This window comes from Lacerta agilis, chromosome 12 (genome assembly GCF_009819535.1).
Source record: "Lacerta agilis isolate rLacAgi1 chromosome 12, rLacAgi1.pri, whole genome shotgun sequence".
Lineage (NCBI taxonomy): Eukaryota > Metazoa > Chordata > Lepidosauria > Squamata > Lacertidae > Lacerta > Lacerta agilis.
In genome coordinates, this window is record NC_046323.1 from 16,132,649 (window position 1) to 16,153,707 (window position 21,059).

A 21,059-nucleotide genomic window follows, 5' to 3' on the forward strand; every position below is an offset into this window, starting at 1 on the left:
TTTTGATCATATCCAGGGCTTCCCCCCCCCCAAGCCGGAACTTGCCGGAACTCTGTTCCTGCACCTCTCAGGTGGGCGCCATTACCATTATAAGAGAACAAGGGAGAGTTCCAGCACCTCTTTCTATAGAAAAATAGCACTGAGCTTTCTCAAAACTGCCATACACATTAGCCCCTTTGTATGGTACATGAAGGGGCAAATGTATATAGAAAGGGGCTTAAAGGCCCAACCCTGGAAAGCTCTCCTCACTGGGCCGCAATATCTGCACATTAACTTAAAGAGAGGAAGACAAGCAAGCCTATATGTGCCAATTTCCCTGGGTCCTAGGACCATGATTCCATGGGATTCCAGAATCCAAGGAACCCTGTACATACAGTGGTACCTCGAGTTACAAACGCCTCAGGTTACAAATGCCTCGGGTTAAAAACTCCGCTAACCTGGAAGAGTTACCACGAGTTGAGAACTTTGCCCCAGGATGAGAACGGAAATCGTGTGCTGGCAGCGCAGCGGCAGCAAGAGGCCCAATTAGCGAAAGCGCACCTCTAGTTAAGAACAGTTACAGGTTAAGAACGGACCTCTGGAACAAATTCAGTTAGTAACTAGAGGTACCACTGTATTGGCTTCCCCACCTCAGATGTCCACCTCTCAGGTGGCTGGCATAGGCAGGACATGGAGGAGCTATACATCAGCCTTTCTGAGTAACGCAAGAAGCGGCTATTCTCTTTGCAGATCTTGATGTAGTGTCTGGAAAAGGATGCAGTAGTGTGGAGACAAGTCCAGAAATATTTAGAAGCACCCCATGATTTCCTGGTTGTCTGAAAACATCCCAACTGCATGCAACACGTTAGCACGCATTCCTGCTGATCCCCATTCTATACAAATGCCACAGAGCACACATTGCCCCTCTGTTCTATGAGGACATGCGTCTGTATAGAGAAGATGAAAGCTGGTGCTGATGTTGCCCTCTGGTGCTATTTGGAACTAAGAAACACAGTTAGTATAGTAAAGGAAATCCGTCTGGTACAGCTGCTTGGCTGTGAGCTCCACAGCTTGCATATGCAGGACCACAGCTAACAGACAGTAAGTCATGCCATCTCTGCTCAGCAAAGCAGAAACTCCAAGGATTTGCAGGCATTTTAACTGTGCCGCCACAATAACCATGTTTTGGAATAATGATTAAATCTGGAAAAAAACAGGACAGTTTATGGTGGGCTCCATGCTGCACTGTTTTCGCAGGGTCCACCCGATGTTGCAATTTTAATGTATTTTTAATCTTTGTTGGAAGCCGCCCAGAGTGGCTGGAGAAACCCAGTCAGATGGGCAGGGTACAAATAATAAATTATTATTATTATTATTATTATTATTATTATTATTATTATTATTATTATCAAATTGCCAGTTGGTACCTTTTCCTTTGTTTGATTCCTTACAATGGAGAACTGTGATAAGTAAAAAGAATCAATTACACATCTGCATCCACTGCTGGCATAGAAACTCTTTAGTTCTGGTTGCTGTTTTCCCCCCTTTAAATGGATCACATGCATGGCGATGTGTGATTGGACGGCATCTAATGGCATCATCCTATTTCCATTTTCTCCATACATGAGCAGACTTGTGTAAGACCTGTAATAATACAAAATATTTGGGGCAGCATAGTGCTGAGTGGGGGGGGGGTATGTGTGTGCCAATCTTCCTGTAGATTAAGAAAATGCCCCTCTTTCTGCCTTCTCTGACATTCAACTTTGCTCAGAGTAGGAAGGACAATCAAATCAGTCCTGACTCTCTTCCCACTGTCCCCCCCCCCCCAAAAAAAAATTCTCCAGGAGTTACCTGCAACATGAGGAAGCCTGTCTGTACACTTTGGGGTGTGGGGAACTTTAGGAAAAGGCAAGTATCTCCACTAGGGATGGTGAAGGAATTCAATTCAGTACTCATTTAAAGGCAAACTTGTCAAATTTGCCCTTTCCAAAATATTATGAAAACACAGTCATCCTTTGAAATCCTCACTTCTCCCAATTTTGCAATGCAGTTCTTCAGTCAAGTAAGATGTACAAAAACACAGATACAAGGGTGGTGTGCAGAAAGATATATATGCAAATAACATACAAAAATGCACTTTGGAAAAAATGAAATGCAAATTGTGCATATTAGGAAAAAATGCATATAATAATGTATATACGGTATTAGGATAAATTTGCACTAAAATAACTGATGGGTTTTCATGAGGCCTTTAAAAACAACAAATAAACTGCCCACTGTTGTGGGAATGTGCAGAACCGAACTAAAGGATGGAAAAATGTGTCGGAATACGCTACAAGGATCCGCTATAGGATCCACATTTATTTAATTGTTTAATATAGTTTTCGGGAACTACTTTTGGTATTACTACGCGCAAAAGCGAAAGCGAAAGTAAGAATGAATAGTTTGGTTCACCAATGAGATTAATCCGCCTTTATTTTATAGTTCCGGTCATGTTCAAAGTTATTAATGAGCGTTAAACCTGCTTCCCGCCTTTTTGGAGGGCAGCAACAGTGATTTTATTGGTTGAGGCATTGATCATGATGTCACGTTTGTTCCTAAATAAAAGGCTGAGGCTCCCCGCTTAGGCACGTTCTTTTAGGCACGTTCAGTTTGGGTTAGGCACGTTCATTCACGTTTGCTTTAGTTGGGTTTTAGTTGAAGTCAAGTTTAGTTTAAGGGTATTAGGAGCGGGCTGGATGGGTTGGATGGGTTTTTCCTTTAGTTAGAGTTAGATCGCGGAAGATCATTCGGTTTAGCTTTAGTTAGGTTTCTTTAGGTTTAGCCTAGGGCTAGGCTTGCGGAAGATATTTCGGTTTTAGTTTATTTAGTTAGCCTCGCGGAAGATTGGGCGCGCAGGGACTTTGAGCTTAGGAGAACTTAGCTTAGGGGACGAGCCTACGCGGGTTCTGCCAAAGCCACTAAAGATATAACCGGTGTCTGTCTTTCTTTGGGGTAAAAGAGGGAGTAAAAGGTTTAGAGTAAAAATTTTAATTTCCTTAAGTTGATCTATCTATTCAGAGTCAGGGCATATCCTATTTCTCGAGGCAACATTCTTCTTTGAAAAGCAATTAAGAACTCATGCACCTTCGGAGTCATCACCCGGCTTACTCAACCTTCAGACTGTGAGACCTGGCCGGCGCCCGTGCCCAGAAGCACGCGGAACGCTGGCCGCTTTCCCCGCTACTGGTACCTCGTGCATGAGCAGTCCAAGTTTGTGCACGAGGAGCTCCAGCACCCAAACCCCGACAAAAATGAGAATCGAAGAGAAAGTGAAATTGACAAATTCATCCATTTCTAATCTCTACACAGAAGGAAGCCTGCTTGTTCTCTCTCTCTCTGTGTGTGTGTGTTTTAAAACCTCTGATGCTGCAGAATTCTCTTGGGAGGTTTGAAAGAACAGCTAGTTATTGGATTTCCTTCCCTCCTCTGAGCAACATGATCGGTTTCCCTTGATGCTTTAAGCTAAAGCTTAATGCCAATTGAAGAGGGATGGGAGAGAGGCGAAAGATTACAGAAAGACTGGCACTGACACACACACACACACACACACACATTCATAGCACTAAGCAGTCACAATGTGCTTTTATCATTACAGATTTTGCCCAATTCTGTGAAATTTTAAGATAAAGCTGAACAGTGGCAGGATTTTTCAGGATGAAAATCATCCTATTTATTGTACACTGCCTTGATATTTTGTACGAGTTAGTGCAGAGGTCAGCAACCATTTTCAGCCGTGGGCCAGTCCACCGTCCCTCAGATCATGTGGTGGGCCAGACTATATTTTTTTTTGGGGGGGGGGGGGTGGAATGAACGAATTCCTATGCCCCACAAATAACCCAGAGATGCATTTTAAATAAAAGCACACATTCTACTCATGTAAAAACATGCTGATTCCCAGACCGCCCGTGGGCCGGATTGAGAAGGCGATTGGGCCGCATCCAGCCCACAGGTTGCCTACCCCTGAGTTAGTGGTTTATAAATATTCATATAAATAAAATAAATTCTATACCACAGCCATTCTAGACTCCTCCTCCCCACCTTTCCCCCTCTCATATTAACACACACACACACACACATGCACATCAGGCAAACTTTGGTTCAATAAATTAGCCTGTATTTACATGGTTCAAAGTTAAGCTTTTATTTGGTTTTAAATTAAAAAAATAAATTTCATTATTAAAGAGTGGAATGGGTCTAAACTAATGTTTACATATTAGTTTTACTTTGTTTAGAATACCACCAGAGAAACAATAAAGGTGTACTGTTACCACCCCAAACAGAAATCTTTTTTGTTAGAAAGTTTTGACAGTGGTATAATTCAGCTTAATTGGGGGGGGGGGGAGAAAGTCTTACAGGTTTACAACGAATGTTAGAAGTAAACACCTGGCGTCCGTGCTATGCACATCCAATTTCCACCTCGTAGTCAATCACTGAACCCGGGGCACTATACGACAGTGCTAATGTCATCTGCTTCCTCTGGCTTCTTTTGTCTGCTTGGCAGAGATTTCAAGTACTCGAGGTGCCTGCGCGCATCCTCTTGATTTTGCCGCACGTAGTAAACGACGTAGGATATCACCATGGTGAACCAGCCAAACATGGTGACTAGCATAGCATAATCAGTAGTCTTTTTAGGGAGGTTGCAGAGGTCGGCGTCGGCAGCGTTGAGGAACGGCCTCCCGGCGTGTTCGTCAATTTCCGAAGTCTTACAGATGATGCTGTTGGCCGTCTCGTGGTTGGAGGCCATGCTCCTCAAGACCTGCTGCAGGGTGCAATCACAGTGCCAGGGGTTGTTTGCAATCCTAGCCCTGGCCTTTAAGTTGTTGAACGCGTTCTTGTGCACACTTTTAATCCGGTTGTCCGACAAGTCCAACATCTGCAAGGTTTCGGCCACCCCTTTGAAGGAGTGTTCGTCTATGAATTCGATAATGTTTTTGGATAAGTTGAGGACTTTCAACTGGTGCAAGTCCTTGAAGATTTCGTTTGGGATGGAGGTGATCTGATTGGAGTCCAGGTAAAGTAAGACAGTTTCAGGAGGGAGATCTCGGGGTATTTCCTTGAGGTTTGCATTGCTGCAACTGACATTCAAACCTCCAGAATGGGAACAAAGGCAACCTTTGGGGCACATACTGGCAGAATGAAAGCACAGTATCATGAGGACAAAGCTTTGTAAGAGCAGACACATGGAGAGGGAGCGAGTTAACCACAGGTCTACCAGATGCATGCTGGGATGTCAGCATAATCACACAACCACTTCTCATTTACCCAACAGTGGTGGCAAAGGGTCTCAGGCACAAAACTCCAATCTCATCCTCTTCGGCGACGTTGCTCAAGAATGTGCTAATGCGCGGGCTTCCTCATGGTCGGTTTTCTTTTCGAAAGAACATTCCTGGAATAGCAAAACAAAAGAACAACCACCAATCAGACTAGAAAAGACACTCATTTCAACAAGGCACAAATGCAATTTACTGTGCAATCCTTGGCATGTCTATTCAGAAGTTAGCCCCAATGAGGTTCAGTAAGACTTATTCCCAGGGAAGTTTCTGTACTCCAACTCCCATCATCTGCAATGTTCAGGCATGATGGGAGTCCAACACACCTAAAGAGTTGTAAGTTCCCCATCCTTGATGAATAGGAGTATAGTGTTAATTGAAAAATTCAATGGGGTAGTCCATTTTATTAACGCACAGTGCCAATGTGAGTTTCTTATGTATTTCCTTCAGAGAACAGACGTCATCCCATCTAATATTACCATTCTTGAGGGACATTGTTTTCCCCCCTTTTCTTTTTTAAAAACAGAGGTTTTCTAGAACAATAGTAATAAAACTTAATTACTTTCTTCCTTTTACAGTAGCAGACACATTAATAAGATTTACAGTGGGTCTCCAGCAGCAGTAACAAATTAGGCAAGCATTTTTGTGGTTAATGGCCTTGCAACAAAGTATTCCGTATAGCTTTCAATTCAAATAAAACTATTTAAAGGAGGGCACAGTCTTACAAGAAGAATGCACTCATTTTCAAGGCAAACAAAAATATTGCTGGATTTCATGGCACAAATACAAGCTTTCTTGCCCAGTTTCCGTTTCCTACAGAATGTTTCAATCTACCTGCATGATAAGGAATTTTGCTACATGTTTGTTGCAGGGACACTGGAAATAAAGTATCTTAAACAATAATACATTTTATTTTAAATTATCACTAGCACTGTAACAGAAATGATGGAATACACTCCACTGTAATAATTAAAAAGCTCTCTACAATTTTACAGTATCTAAGTGTAACAATGAAAACAAAAGAATGTATTTTTGTCTTTGAACTCTCTGAAGAAAAATGAAAATATTCAAATAGTTCTCCCTTAATTAAATTTGAACAGAACAGGAGAGCAGACAGTGAAATGTTAACATACAAGATTTTGCAACACAATTGCTTTATAGTCCTTTTATTATGAACTACAGTCCAGTTTTACAAATCAAAGCAAGTTCTTTATATACAGACATTTTCTTTTATGTAGAAGCTGAGAGATTTGCCCACCTTCCAAGCTATATTTACATATAAATTATTCTTATTTTATACACAAAGGGAAGTTACCGCTAATTGAATTCCTAGAATGTAAGCTGTGTGAATCATCTTCAATTTTGATTCCTAAATTTAGGGATAATTTACACATCATCTGTTCTCTTGATTAAAGGACTGGGTGCAGTATACTGGATATAAAGTGAGGGAGAAGCATATGAGAAATCTCTAAGAACCCTAATTTAGCTATAGATATTGTGAATTTTGGTGTACAAGCAAACAAGCAAACAAACAAGCAAACAATAAGAATATCATTAAAACACAAAAAACCCCAAACCCCTATAATCTAAAACCAGTAAACCAGCAATATAAAAGCAAATAAAATGAAAATTCAGAGAAAACATGTAAAAAAAAAAAAGTCCAATTTTATGGGTTGGAGAAAGCTTGGGCAAAAAGACAAATCTTCCCAAGATGTCTGAACATGGAGCTCCAAATCACATGCAGTTTGGCCCCAAGAATGTAATCCTTGGGCTTCCATTGTTTCCTAGCATAAGTACATTGATGTGCTAAAGTCAACTAGATGTCACAAAAGAATGACTCTATGCTTCAGGAAGCCATTGCCTTGAGGGACTCAACTCATTCCAATACTGAAGGGTCCATGTGGGCGTTTCAGTGGTGTAATCATTGTCTCAAAATTTCATGAAGTACATGTTATGGATATAAATTCATAGGTGTAAGTTATCATACAGACACAGATGGGCTCACATTAGTGATTGTCCATCTGAATTCAGGTGCAGAAATTTCAGAATCTCATCAATAGGGCTTAAAGAAATCTCGGTATTGAATGGGTTTTGTTCTGCTTTCTGCATATTGAATCGTAAGTACTAGTTTGGAACAAATGCATGAGAGCTTTTATGGAATACAGTGGTACCTCAGTTTACAAACTTAATCCATCCGGAAGTCTGTTCTTAAACCGAAACCGTTCTTAAACCGAGGCGTGCTTTCCCTAATGAGGCCTCCCGCAGCCAGTGCCCTTCCGCCATTCAGTTTCCATTCTTAGACCGAGGTAAAGTTCGCAAACCGGGACACTACTTCCGGTTTTGCGGAGTTTGTAAACCGAATAGTTTGTAAACAGGGCTGTTCTTAAACCGAGGTACCACTGTACCGGATAGTGCTGGATATAAACGTGATAGATCTTGGCTTATCCCAACCTATGTCACATGGTTTTTCTAAGATAGGAAAACCACAAGGAAGCAGCCCTGAGCTCCTTGAAGGGATGCTGAGATACTGCTAGGGCTCAGCCAAAACAGACCACCCAACTTAAGAAGATAGGAAAAGGCCTGATGGATCAGGATCCAGAATCCTGTTCTCACAGTAGCCAACCAGACGCCTTTAAGCAAGACCTTCCCACAACAGTGGTCTCCCCACTTGTGATTCCCAGAATCTGATATTCAGAGGTGGAACATAGCCAACAATATCCTTATTCTCTGCAAATCTGTCTAATTCTGTTTTAAAGCCATCCAAGTTGGTGGCCATTACTACGTTTTGTGGAAGAACATTGCGTAGTTAAACTATGCACTGTGTGAAGCAGTACTTACTTTTGCCGAACCTGAATTCTGCAACATTCAGATTAGCTGGATGGCTCTGAGTTGTAGTATTATGGGGTGTGGAGGGGTGTTTCTATCCACTTCCTCCACATCCTGCAAAATTGTATTCATCTGTGTCATGCCCCTCCTTAATTGCATTCTTGGTAAACTAGAAAGGCCCAAATGTTGCAACCTTTCTTCATCGGGGAAATGTTGCCACCATGACTGAGACTGAAAAGTTGGAGTTACAGGTGGGTAGCCGTGTTGGTCTGCCAAGAACTGAGTTTGTTCTTGGTATGAGATTTCGTGTGCATGGTATCTGAAGAAGTGTGCATGCACACGAAATCTCATACCAAGAACAAACTCAGTTGGTCTCTAAGGTGCTACTGGAAAGAATTTTTGATTTTGTTTCGACTATGGCAGACCAACACGGCTACCCACCTGTAACTGGAACTATGGAAGGCACCACATTGAGCCGCATGAAATGGTATCTGAAGAAGTGTGCATGCACACGAAATCTCATACCAAGAACAAACTCAGTTGGTCTCTAAGGTGCTAATGGAAAGAATTTTTGAAAAGTTGGAGACTCTTTTCAGCGGTTGGGAGCAGAAATCAAGTACAAGTATACAAGCGTGCCATTCACACTTCTTACTACAGTTCTACTCAGAAGACACCAGAGAGAGCAGGAAGCATTGCTTTTACCCTTAACTCAGATCTGGCTTCATGACAATGGCATGCACCAATTAGGAGCACAATTGTTTTTCCACCAGGTAGTGATGGCAGTGGAAAAGGTGAGGGGGAGCAACTGTGTGAAACCATTTTTATGACTTCCCCATATGACTCCCTCTCGGCCATTTTGAGCTGAAAATTCATCTCCGTCAAAGTTTTGGCTCAGCTGAGCTCTAAAATATTTTTACAAATATGACAAATAACAACATAAATAAAATTAACAGTGATGTATGCATATGGGGCTGAATTTAAACTATTGGTTCTCATAGATATATATATAAAACCTGAGTTCTGAGTTTTGGGAAGTAGCTGCTATGCCATCTAAACAATCTGTTCAAAAATTAGAGCTGGGGTTGAGGAAATTCAGAGACGTAGTGTGTAATAAAATAAATCTGAAGAACCTGCCAACTTATCGTAGCTTTGATGTTTTGGTGAGAAGCCTTGGAGGTTGCCAGGTAGCCTCCTATCTGATGATATCCTCATAAGGTGCTGCTTTTTTCTGACAAAGAGGTAGAAAGAGATCTTGCTGAATGAATCACATGGTGCCATCTCATATCTTATGGGCGAGAGGTCTTGGGGACAAAAAGAAAGAAAATGATTGTAGAAAAGGTTGCGCAAAAATGTTTATTTAAGGTTTAAAAACTATTCTTCTCTTCCTTCTAATTTCATAATATGGAACTTATCATAGCAATCAAGCCAAACAAAGATCTACTGTGCCTTATCCCTGTTGCTAATAATGATGATGGTAAAGGTGGTGATGGGGTGGAACAGTTCTAAGTATTTTTAAAGTGAGGAAATATGGAAGGATGAATACTCCTGCAGACAAATTGCAAGCAATGAAAACTGATTTTGATGAATAAAACTTTTGGTGCTAGTCCATAAGATATCTCTAAGCAATGAGAGGTTTCTAGTGGGGATCTTAAGTGAAATGCAAATTTTGGCAATGGCTTTCCGGAACTTGATAGTAAGAGATAACAGCCTTGAAAAAGATACTGAAAATAGCAAGTTGAATGCTGAAGAAACTAAGAGTGCATTTACAATGTGCGTTTGCATTTTTTCAACAATGAAGCAAAATATTTCTGTAGCTCTGTGAGGAGTAAGTTCACTTTTAAAGAGAGTTCTTATGGTTTGATTCTTGCACTTATACATTAAGTATTACATAATGACACAGAGGTAAAACTGTTGTTTGTTGTACTGAGAACAATAATTTATTCACTCTTGTACCCCCATTTCACCTCTTAGGCATACTTTTTGGGGGGGGATAAACAAAGGAAAAGTATATAGATATCTTGAACCTCATTGCAAGACTTCCTTGCAAAAGATTCGTAAGACCCAGATTCTTATGAATTCTTCACATTTGAAGATTTTCTGTTTTAATAATTCAGGAATATCTCAAGAATATGTCCTAAGCTAAATCCTGACAATAACCTTTTAAAGAAAGCTTTCTATAAAGTCTTTTAAAAAGTTTACCAAAGTCATCATTCTCATCACTGAAAAACAATATTTCAAAGGCATCAAACCTTTTAAGCCTTTAGTAACCAAGCATCTGGGATTCTGAATTACCCCATAGTCTTTCCAAATCAGTTCCTTTATAAACAGCAGAAGCTGGCTGGGGAACATGCACAGGGAACCCATTAATCACCATCTGCTACATTTAGCAACAATCCACAATACTATATAAACCCATAAATTCACAACCAAGGAGCCATATACTTCTCTGAACAAAACATTTCTACACTTGCACCCGTACCTTCCTGAATGGTCTGTTTTAACACAAAGTGAGGAGTTATCCTGACAGGATAAAAACAGTGTTGTTTTATATTTTAAAAATCCCTCACTGTAGAGAAAGTTCCTCCTGTTGTTTTCTTAACCATGTATTTCAAAACGTTGGCAACTGTGGCCAGCAAGGAAGTTGCAGAGGTATGATTGGCAAGGTTACTTAGAGACGAATGGGTAAAAGGGTAATTTGTACTTGAAAACACAGGTGCTAAACTGAAGAATATTACAAGTTCTATGAGTCACTATAAAAGTTCTAGGCCATATTTTTCCCAGGGAGCATTCTGCAGATGGCAACGGACATTTGTGTTCGTAGATTTGTAAAGCTGGAAGGGACCACGAGGGTTATCTTGCCTGTGCCCTGCAATGCTGCAATTTTTTGCCCAACATGGGTCTTGAAGAACATTACATGATGGGAACTAACTCTTCTGCGAACTAGCACACACACGTACGTGTTTGTGCGTAAATACATGCATGAATACAACCACAAACACTCACCCAGTTACAATATAGCTCTTACGTGTATCTTCAGAATACAAGGAGGCTTACTCGCAGGTAAGGAAGTACAGAAATGCAGCCTAAAATACCAACTCTGAGTTAAAACTGAACAAAGCTGCTACCCTTAGCTCTATCCTGCTAAGGCAACCAATTGCATTTTGTGGAAACATTAATATAATATAATATAATATAATATAATATAATATAATATAATATAATATAATATAATATAATAATATTTGTGTGTATGTATTAAAGGAGAAAACATTGTTATGTAGTAACTCCATGACTGAAAAATGCAAAAAGAGAAAGAACATTAAGGGATTGGGGAAAATTCATTAAGAAAGTTTTTACTTATTACATCCCTAGTTAAAGGTATCACTGCTAAAGTGATTAAGACAACTAAATCAGAATGTTTTGTTCTATTAAAGAACATCATCAGAAGTCACTTGAATGCAGATAACCTATGCAGGCATGAGAGCAGATCATGTTGTTAAAGGAAATAATAGAACTAAATGAGACAAATGCTCTAAAACAAAACAGGACCAGATAATATCTTTGAGACATATATTCAGTGCTTTTTTTCTGGGGGGACGCAGGGGTACGCATACCCCTAAACATTTTGTGAATCTAAGTTTGGCCTCATTGAGGGGCAGTATTTCTTTTTTAAAAAAATCATTTTTATTAAATTTTCCAATTATAATAAACCATTCAAAATCACATCAAATATTCCAGATTATACATATAAATATCGAATAGTCCAAATAGTCTGCCGAATTATTGATTTTTGTAGGACTTCCCATGTTTCAAACTTTTTAGGAGTTCTGATCAACGTCGAATTTCCGTTGCCTTCCAGAGTCCTTTCCGATGTTTTCCATACCCTTTCTGATGTTATCCTTCATTCTTCCTTTCACGCCACTGAGTTGTTTCAACAAGCGAGATAAAACATCAGTATTTCAATATGAGTAGGAAAATGAGAGTACCCCTAAACATTTTTTAAAGTAAAAAAAAGCACTGCATATATTGCATCATTAAGAAGTGTGGCAATAGGAACATAGATAAGTCACCATCTAAACACAATTTTGAACACTTCTGAGATTTTAAAGAAAAGCAGAAAGGCTAAACCACCAACAAGTACAATTAGGAATGCAATATTTCAAGCCACCGTAATAGTCCCTGGCAAAATGTAACTTAGAAGGATGCAATTATAAGATTTGTAGCCATTGTCTAAGGCAGGAGATGACAAGAGAGACCATTGCTGCCTTGGCATACAAATCTCCACAGGAGATAACTGGAACTGAACAGCTAGTAACAATCACAGCCATGCAATTAAATCCAATACCCTCTTAGGAAGCAAAATTGCAAAACAAACAACCACAGAAGATATAATTTCAGAAAAGGGAATAATAAAAGAATGGTATGTGGTCCCCAATTACCAGTTAGAAAGCAGCTAATAGCAGAGGTAACACACATACAAACTGCGTAGAGACCAGTTAAGAACACCAAAATGGAGGCTTGGGGAGAATGCATGCCCCCAATTCATTTATTTAATTTTTAAATAGATAATCCATTCTACTTTGGGGAGTGCTTTGCAGTATTTTGGAGGGGGGGGGGAAAGCAAAGCAAGTTCTTCATTTATACAAAAATAAATAAATAAATAAATCTTGAATCGGTTTACAAAGGATTATGTGCCTGATGTCTCAGCTTGGAACCCTTAGATAATTGGAAGAAATACAGGAAGAATTCAAAACCAACAATTCAGAACCTAAACTGATGCATTCTAGTAAATTCTCATTCATACACACCCACCCAGGCACACACCTCAGTTAACGATCGAAAGAGGGTAAATTCCAGAAGTGTATTGCACTGTAGTGTGTGCTCATAGCAGGGAAGCCCCTCCTTCCTGGAATGCTGGTACATTTTTATGTTTGTTTGTGCACAATAAAAATGCAAATACATACACACACAAGAAAAGCAGTGAAGCAGACATGCACTCAAGCAGGGTTGCTGCCTTGCCCCTGCGATTAAGGGGTCCCGGGGTCCCGTGGCATTGGCGAGCACCTATGACATCACCACACCTCGTGTGTGGCCACCGCAAAACTTTGGGGGCCCTTTCATCGCAAATATTGGGGGTGCCTATATTCAGCGCCTATGCAGTGAAGCAAAGCCAAGGAAGGGCTATCCTGGGGCTTAATGGTACAGTGGAACCTTGGTTTTCGAACTTAATCCATTCCGGTAGACCGTTTGGCTTCCGAAAAGTTTGAAAACAGAGGATCAATGGGCTGGCTGCAAAGTCATGGGGGGATGACGAAAAACGAGCATCAGAAGCCGTTTGAAAACCAGAGCAGTTACTTCTGGGTTTTCGGCGTTCTGGAGCCAAAACATTCCAAAATGGAGGTGTTCGGGAAGCAAGGTTTGACTGTAGCATTTTTGTATCTTGCTGCAGAGCCAACCAGCATAATATCAGGACAGCGGCCGAGATTGAATTCCTTGTGCTATAGAATGGGAGTTATCCCCTTCACTTTTGCCATTCTTTGGTGGCAAGTTTTACCACCATGCTACCGCATGAACTGCTTGTAGCTCTTATTTCATCATGGTCTTTTAAGAATATCAAGAGGTGGTGGCCTTGCTGGTGGCTCGGGGCCACTGGTGCTCTGGCACAATAAACTGTGGTGCAGAAACAAAGGGAGCTATACAGAGCTATACTTGCCGGTGCTACTTGACTGGAACTGCCCTTGTTGCATGGGGAAAGAGGCATAAGACTATGGAATACTTGGTGTCTTAATACTTAGGCCTTGCTCACTCCATATTGTGGACTACAGCTGAAACACACATAACAACAGCAACAGCAGCAACAACAACAATTTATTATTTCTACCCCACCCATCTGGCTGGGTTATCCCAGCCATTCTGGGCGGCTTCCAAAAAAAGATTTAATATACATTAAAACAACAGTCATTAAAAACTTCCCTAAACAGGGCTGCCTCCAGATGTCTTCTAAATGTCATATAGTTGTTTATTTTATTTTGACATCTGATGGGAAGGCATTCCACAGGGTGGGCGCCACTACCAAGAAGGCCCTTTGCCTGGTGACTGAGAAGTCCTTTGTCCCCATGCATAGTCCTTTAAGACACAGTGTGGGAGTTCACAAATTGCAATGCTCATCAGACTGGCTCTTGGGACATTTGCATGGTTAATTTTGTATCATCAAAGGTATCCATGCTGTTCTCCCACTGTGGCCCACAGTTCAGCCTAAGCTTCTTTTTAAATGCTACTGATATGCATATAGTATATTTAACATTATATATTTAAAGAAAAAGTACATAAGATGGAACCTCTGTACACAGCAAGATGAACCACTATATCAAGTGCATTTATGAAAAACAGGAGCAATATGAACTATTAAGTATTTTATTGTTACCAATGGAAAAAACAACTATGTTTACTGAGTTGTTATTCGGCTACCGTTTACAAGGGAGAAATAATTAGAATTGTAATGGTCTGTGAGCACACACATAAGTGTAATAAAAGGGCTCTATTTCATGTACAACAAGAGCACTAGAGGCTATTTAATGGTTGGCATAATTTGGGAAAGCTGAATCCATGTAATCAGGTTCATCAAAACCTGAATTTCCAACTTCAGATACCCAGCTTTTTAATTGCTATCAAGGTGCCAATTCCACTACCTAACCTTGTAAATTTGGTTTCCTATAACATTACACCAAAGACACAACTTAAAAAAAAATAAAAATGCAGATAATCATTAAGGCAAATGGCTAATCAAACAGACACACACCTCTAAAGGCCTGAAGGTATTTTAAAAAAGTCTTCAAGAGATGCCTGAAGGTGGAGAGCAAAGATTCCTGCTGAATTATTATTATTCATTTTGTATTTCTTAGTCTCTTTATATTGCCCAGGGCAACCCAAAGCAACTTACAACCAACCAACCAACAAGACAACGCAATTCCCCCACAGATACATCAAAACCAGGGGGGGGGGGAAGAAATGCATTAAAAACACCCCGCCTACTTCTAAAAGGCCACAGATAGCTAAAAGGCCAAGGCCTGGTTATAGAGAAAAGTACTTGCTTAGCGCCTAAAGATATATAATGATGGTGCCAGGTAAGCCTCCCTGGGGAAAGCATTCCATAAATGTGGAGCCACCATGGAAAAGTCCCCATTCTTGTGTTGCCACCCTCTTGTGGAGGGGGAACCCAAAGAAGGGCCTCCGATGAAGACTGCAGTGTTCAAATCTCAAATGGAGGAGTGTTCCACAGCTACTGGCAAGTAGTGCTGGGCGATGTATTGATACATCGTTAAGAATACCGTAAGTTTGAATAATTTTCGACACGGCGATAGATCGTGAATCACGATGTGTGTATGCTATGCAAAAAAACTGATGTGGGAAAACTGTGAAGCTGGTCATCGTTTCTCTCATGACACCTGCCACCCTTGTTGCGCTGTACTGTAAAATAACAGTTGTCTTAATATATTAAAGGTAAGTAGAAACTTACCAGTTTTAAATAGTAACAGTTGCCAGGACATTGCCCCGTTCGCCTCTATGTAGTTACTGTACATCCTTATTCCAGACTTTGTGATATATCGGTACAGTGGCACCTTGGTTGTCAAACGGCTTGGCTCCCATACAAATCGGCTCCCAAACGCTGCAAACCCAGAAGTGAGTTTTCTGGTTTGCAAACGTTCTTTGGAAGTCAAATGTCTGATGCGGCTTCCGATTGAGTTGCAGGCAGCTCCTGCAGCCAATCGGAAACCGCACCTTGGTTTTCAAACGGTTCCGGGAGCCAAAGGGACTCCCGGAACGGATTAAGTTTGGCAACCAAGGCACCACTGTATATTGCGATGTTCAGCTGGTTCGATAGCATGATGCTGAAAACCAGACATCACTCAGCTGTACTGGCAACACTAAATGTTTGACCATTGGTTGAGGCCAGTCTGGCTTCTATAATGCAAAATGACAACTAAGATGCAATGCATAGAAAACTAGCACTTTAAGAAGAAGGGTTCACTCTACCCTCCTTCTTCATATGCTGTGCAAAGGGATGTTAGTGTCTCGCTAGCTTGCTAGTGTCTCAGTTCTGAGTGGCACCTGGCAAAGTACAGAATGCCATCGACTCCTAATGAAAGACCAAAACACCTTGAAGGACGGAAAACTAATGGAATAGGATAAAAAAAATTTTTTTTTTTAAGTGAATAGCAGTTTAGGCAGAAAGAAAGAAGTTCAAAAGATCACTGATCCGATGAATAATAGAGATGTCAACATTGAACAGTAAGCCTCACCTTCAAATTATGTAATACCACTGTTATCTAATGGTACCCCTGGTATCAGGAGTCACATTTAGAAAAGAGACCTGTGGACTCTGGGGGATCTGCCAAGTTGTCTTCTGTAAATTCTTTACTTACAACTGTTTTTCATAGCGTCTGAAAGGGCTAATGGCCGGATAGAGTTAAGGACCTCACACTATGAACGGTTGACTCTTAACAATTATGGAATTATAAAATGGTAAGGAGAGCCACATGAACATTTATAGCCATAATTATGCTATGATTTCACAGTCGTTGAATGCATTGCTCCTTATTACAGATTAAAGACTTACTTAATTATACTCTGTGTGTAAGTGAATCAGCACTCTCCAACTGACGGGTGCACGACATGCTAAAAATGAATTTAACTCTGCTTTCCCACCTCTCGGGTCAAAATTATTGAGTAAATATTACTTCATTGTTTGACTGTGTAACTGCCCCCCAACTCTCGCATTCTAAAGAATTGGAGGGAGGCAGTAGGTCGCCTCTTTCCTTCAGCATGTATTGTCATTCAAAGTGCCAATTAAATAAAAATAAGTAGATTTAAGTGAAAGCCTGATTTTCATATAAGAAACAGCCTTTAAAAATAATGAACAGCCATAAAGGAAAGCATTCCAGATCACAAAAGGACTTTTTGAAAATTAATTGCTATTCAGTTTCTAAAAGTTCAGAATTTCTGCCATTCAATTTCTTTGCCTCCCTTTTCTTCTTCTTCTATCCTGTCTTTCCCTTACACACTTCAAAACAGAAGTGGTGGTGTTAAAGATAAATATACCATGGTCGTGACCTCACCCTGAATTCAAGAAATGTGGGTTATGAATGTTGAATATAATAATCTCTAGACTCTCTGTTCAGACTTTATTTTCATGGCATATTCCTAACATGCATTAAGACAGGCACCCCCAAACTTGGCCCTCCAGGTGTTTTGGGACTACAACTCCCATCATCCCTAGCTAACAGGACCAGTGGTCAGGGATTATGGGAATTGTAGTCCCAAAACATCTGGAGGGCCGAGTTTTGGGGATGCCTGCATTAAGAGGAACAGGAAGCATGCCCACCCATTGGCCTCTCCCTTTGTATGTCCTTGGCCCCCACTGCCAGTATAAGGGTATTTTGAACCCAAAGGTGTCATGGACTTTGAAGATGCTCAAACTCAGGACGAAAGGGAGAAACACGCTAAGAGGAAGGCACGCTTGGCAAACCCTCACCGTGATCAACTCCCACCCAGAAACCTATGCCCCCACTGTGGAAGGACATGTGGATCCAGAATTGGCCTCCACACAGTCACTTATGGACTCAGAAGAAGTGTGCATGCACACGAAAGCTCATACCAGGAACAAACTCAGTTGGTCTCTAAGGTGCTACGAGAAAGAATTTTCTATTTTGTTTCGACTATGGCAGACCAACACAGCTACCCACCTGTAACTGTTAATACCGTGTTCATGGAAGACAATCTTACTCGGCTACGAGTGATCGCCAAAGAAGAAGATTATGAGTTCTATGAGTTGCTGCCACCTACTTTACTTATAAAAATAAACACTCCAAACATGCTCAGAAGAAACACACTTTCTGCTTGCCCCACATGCTCTACCTCAAACTAAGCTGAGGAAGGTCTAGGTCTAGGAGGAGCCCCCACAAAGCCTCAGAAGGAGTGGGCTTATGCAGGGCCGTCTTTAGCATATGTGCCGCTGGGGTGCAAAGATCCGCCCAGCGCCCCCAAATTTAGTTTAGCCGCCCCCAGATTTTTTTAGTTGTTGAAGTTTTTGGGGAGGGGGGAAGCCAAAGTTGTTGACCTTTTTTGGGGGGAGGAAGATCGCTCACCTGTAACAACGATGCAGAGGAAATAACTGCTTTTGTTTCCTGACTCGTCGGGAATATTTGACGCTACAGAGTGACGGAGGAGGGGGGCAGGGACTTTCGCTCCATTGCTTTTCACTGCCATCGATCGAGAGGAACAGGTATACAGTAGGTATACATTTGGCTCCCCCAGAATTCGCAGCCCAGGTGCACCGCACCCCTTGCACCTCCGGGTAAAGACAGCCCTGGGTCTATGCCACTGGTCTCCAACATGTGGTTGATGATTTTGAGGAAATTTTTGTGCTTCATCGAGTTTCTAGAACTTTCCTCTTGGTGCCCATGAAAACTCCAGAGCCTTGGCCACTGTCTCCATTACCCAGTGGTCTGAGAGACCATTGGGGAGCAAAATGCTGAAGTGCACAGGCACACACACCAATCTGAAGTTGCACAGGACACTTGTGGCATCAGCCAGGAGTTCTCTGACCATCAGCCAGTACTTGAGAACGGGAAGCAACTGGACTGGGCGCCAATCATTTTCAGTTAAGGCAGGAGGCACTATTCCAGGAAGTCGAATGCCTTCTATGCTGCTGGCCACCACGTTCTGCTTGAGAAAGTACCTGACAAAGTTGGGTTTAAGTCACATAAAAGAGAATCTGGCCATTTTATTGTGGCACATGTGCCTAAATTATGCTCCTGCCACTACCATTCTAATGTTTGAAAACGTCCTGAAATGCTATTGACTGTGGAAGACAAATTATTTTTATTTAAGGTGTTTAATCCAAAGTTTACCTACCAGCACATAAGCAGTAGAAACCTATTACAGTGGTACCTCAGGTTACATACGCTTCAGGTTACAGACTCCGCTAACCCAGAAATAAACGCTTCAGGTTAAGAACTTTGCTTCAGGATAAGAACAGAAATTGTGCTCTGGCGGCACAGCGGCAGCGGGAGGCCCCACTGGCTAAAGTGGTGCTTCAGGTTAAGAACAGTTTCAGGTTAAGAACGGACCTCCAGACTCAATTAAGTTTTTAACCCGAGGTACCACTGTATTTTGCTAAACTGCCCACTGCATTGTACAGTTTCTTCCTGTTTAGACACTAGCTTTCTCCTGCATAGTGTAAAATAAGGCTAGTTGACATGTGCAAGGGACTAAAGGGTTCAGGAAATCTCTTTTCTATACCCCATTCAGTGGGCAGCATATAGACTAGGAGTGCTTGAAGAATTTGATTTTTGACAATTCCAACAGAAACAAATCTGATTCTAGCCTTCTGGACTAATGAACAATTAGCACTTGGCTCTTCACGAGCTTTCACAGTTTCTAAACATTGTGATGTATTTCTCTGCTAAAGAAACACATCAAAATGTGTTTAGGGATGTGTATTTTGAGAGAAAATGCATTTAAAAAATAAGGGTTATTTAAAATGTGCATTTTAAAAAAAATCAGATTAAAGCTGAAACAGAACATGTTTAACGAGTGAATGTATGCAAACCTGACATGAACTGGAGCTAGGCTGATTTACCATTCCCTGGTGCAGCCCAATCACTTTGTCAGAGAACAGAGAATTTCAGGCTTTTGCTTTCTCGTTCCTAGCCTGCATTTTTTTTTTATAGAGAAAGGCAGATAAGCAAGGGCACCCAATTTACTATGCTTTTCATCATCTAGTGCAGTGCCTGCTGATTTCTTGCAATTAACAATTCCAGATGATGTTTGCCACAAGCAGAAGTTTCAATTTTGCACACCACTGCTCACCTCATATCAAGGAAGACAGAGGATATATTTTTTAAAATGCGCTTTACTCATAGCTAAACCATGTAATTTCTACCCCTGACTTGGCTCTGCAATTCACTTTCATGATTAGGAGTTTTCTGGGAAATGATTTATAATGAGATTTTTAAAATGCTGAAATATACATTTTCAAAAAGAAAAGAAAAGAAACCAACAGAAGCCCTTTTACTTGGTACAGAGATTTACAAGCATGATAAAAAATTGTTTTTTATATGCGACAACTGCAACATGAATACTATTAGCCCAGTGATGGAAGCAAGAAGAACTACCAAAGTAGAGTGGCAGATGAAACTGATGGACTATGCCGAGTTGGCGAAATTAACTGGGAAAATTCAGAACCAGCAAGACCAGACTTTCCTGAAAGATTGGAAGAAATTTATGATTTGATTTGATTTGATATATTTGAAAGACAATTGTAATCAGCTGACATTGCTTGTAGGGTTGCAAGAAGTTTTGTAAGGATAATTATATGAATTATTGCAAAAAAGGACTAAGGAGGGAGTTTATTTAAGATTTGGATTTTATAGCAATAACTATTAAAATAAAATGCAAAATAAGGAAAAAAGTTAGAAAACCATTAGTTGAGGTTCACTGAAGTCCTAGGCTGTGGTAGCCAAAGGTTTGTTATATTGTATAAGATGGGATGTTATGTTTGGAAAACATGTGCAAAAACCAATAAAAATTATACTGTGTGTGTGTGTGTGTGTGTGTGTGTGTGTGTAAAAGGAGTGTTTTGCAACAGTCTATAACTTGCTTTTGGGACGTGGGTGGTGCTGTGGTATAAACCACTAAGCCTTGGGCTTGCCGATCGGAAGGTCGGTGGTTCAAATCCCCGCAACGGGGTGAGCTTCCGTTGTTTGGTCCCAGCTCCTGCCAACCTAGCAGTTCGAAAGCACGCCCAAAAGTGCAAGTACCTCCAGCGGGGAGGTAAATGGCGTTTCCGTGCACTGCTCTAGTTCACCAGAAGCGGCTTAGTCATGCTGGCCACATGACCTGGAAAAACTGTCTGTGGACAAACGCCGGCTCCCTCGGCCA

General features: G+C 41.0%; 1 protein-coding gene across 2 annotated transcripts in view; it reads right to left on the minus strand.

Annotated features, from left to right (window-relative positions):
* Positions 1–4,146: 4,146 nt before the first annotated feature.
* The window catches only part of LRRC3B (leucine rich repeat containing 3B), a 53,247-nt gene continuing 36,334 nt past the window's right edge, over positions 4,147–21,059 (minus strand). For both annotated transcript variants that reach the window (XM_033165653.1, XM_033165654.1), the window contains exons 2-3: positions 9,248–9,418; positions 4,147–5,407 (exon numbers count right to left, since the gene is read on the minus strand). In XM_033165653.1, coding sequence (XP_033021544.1) covers positions 4,466–5,242 — 777 coding nt within the window. In that variant the 5' untranslated portion in view covers positions 5,243–5,407; positions 9,248–9,418 and the 3' untranslated portion in view covers positions 4,147–4,465. The remainder of the gene's footprint in view (positions 5,408–9,247; positions 9,419–21,059) is intronic.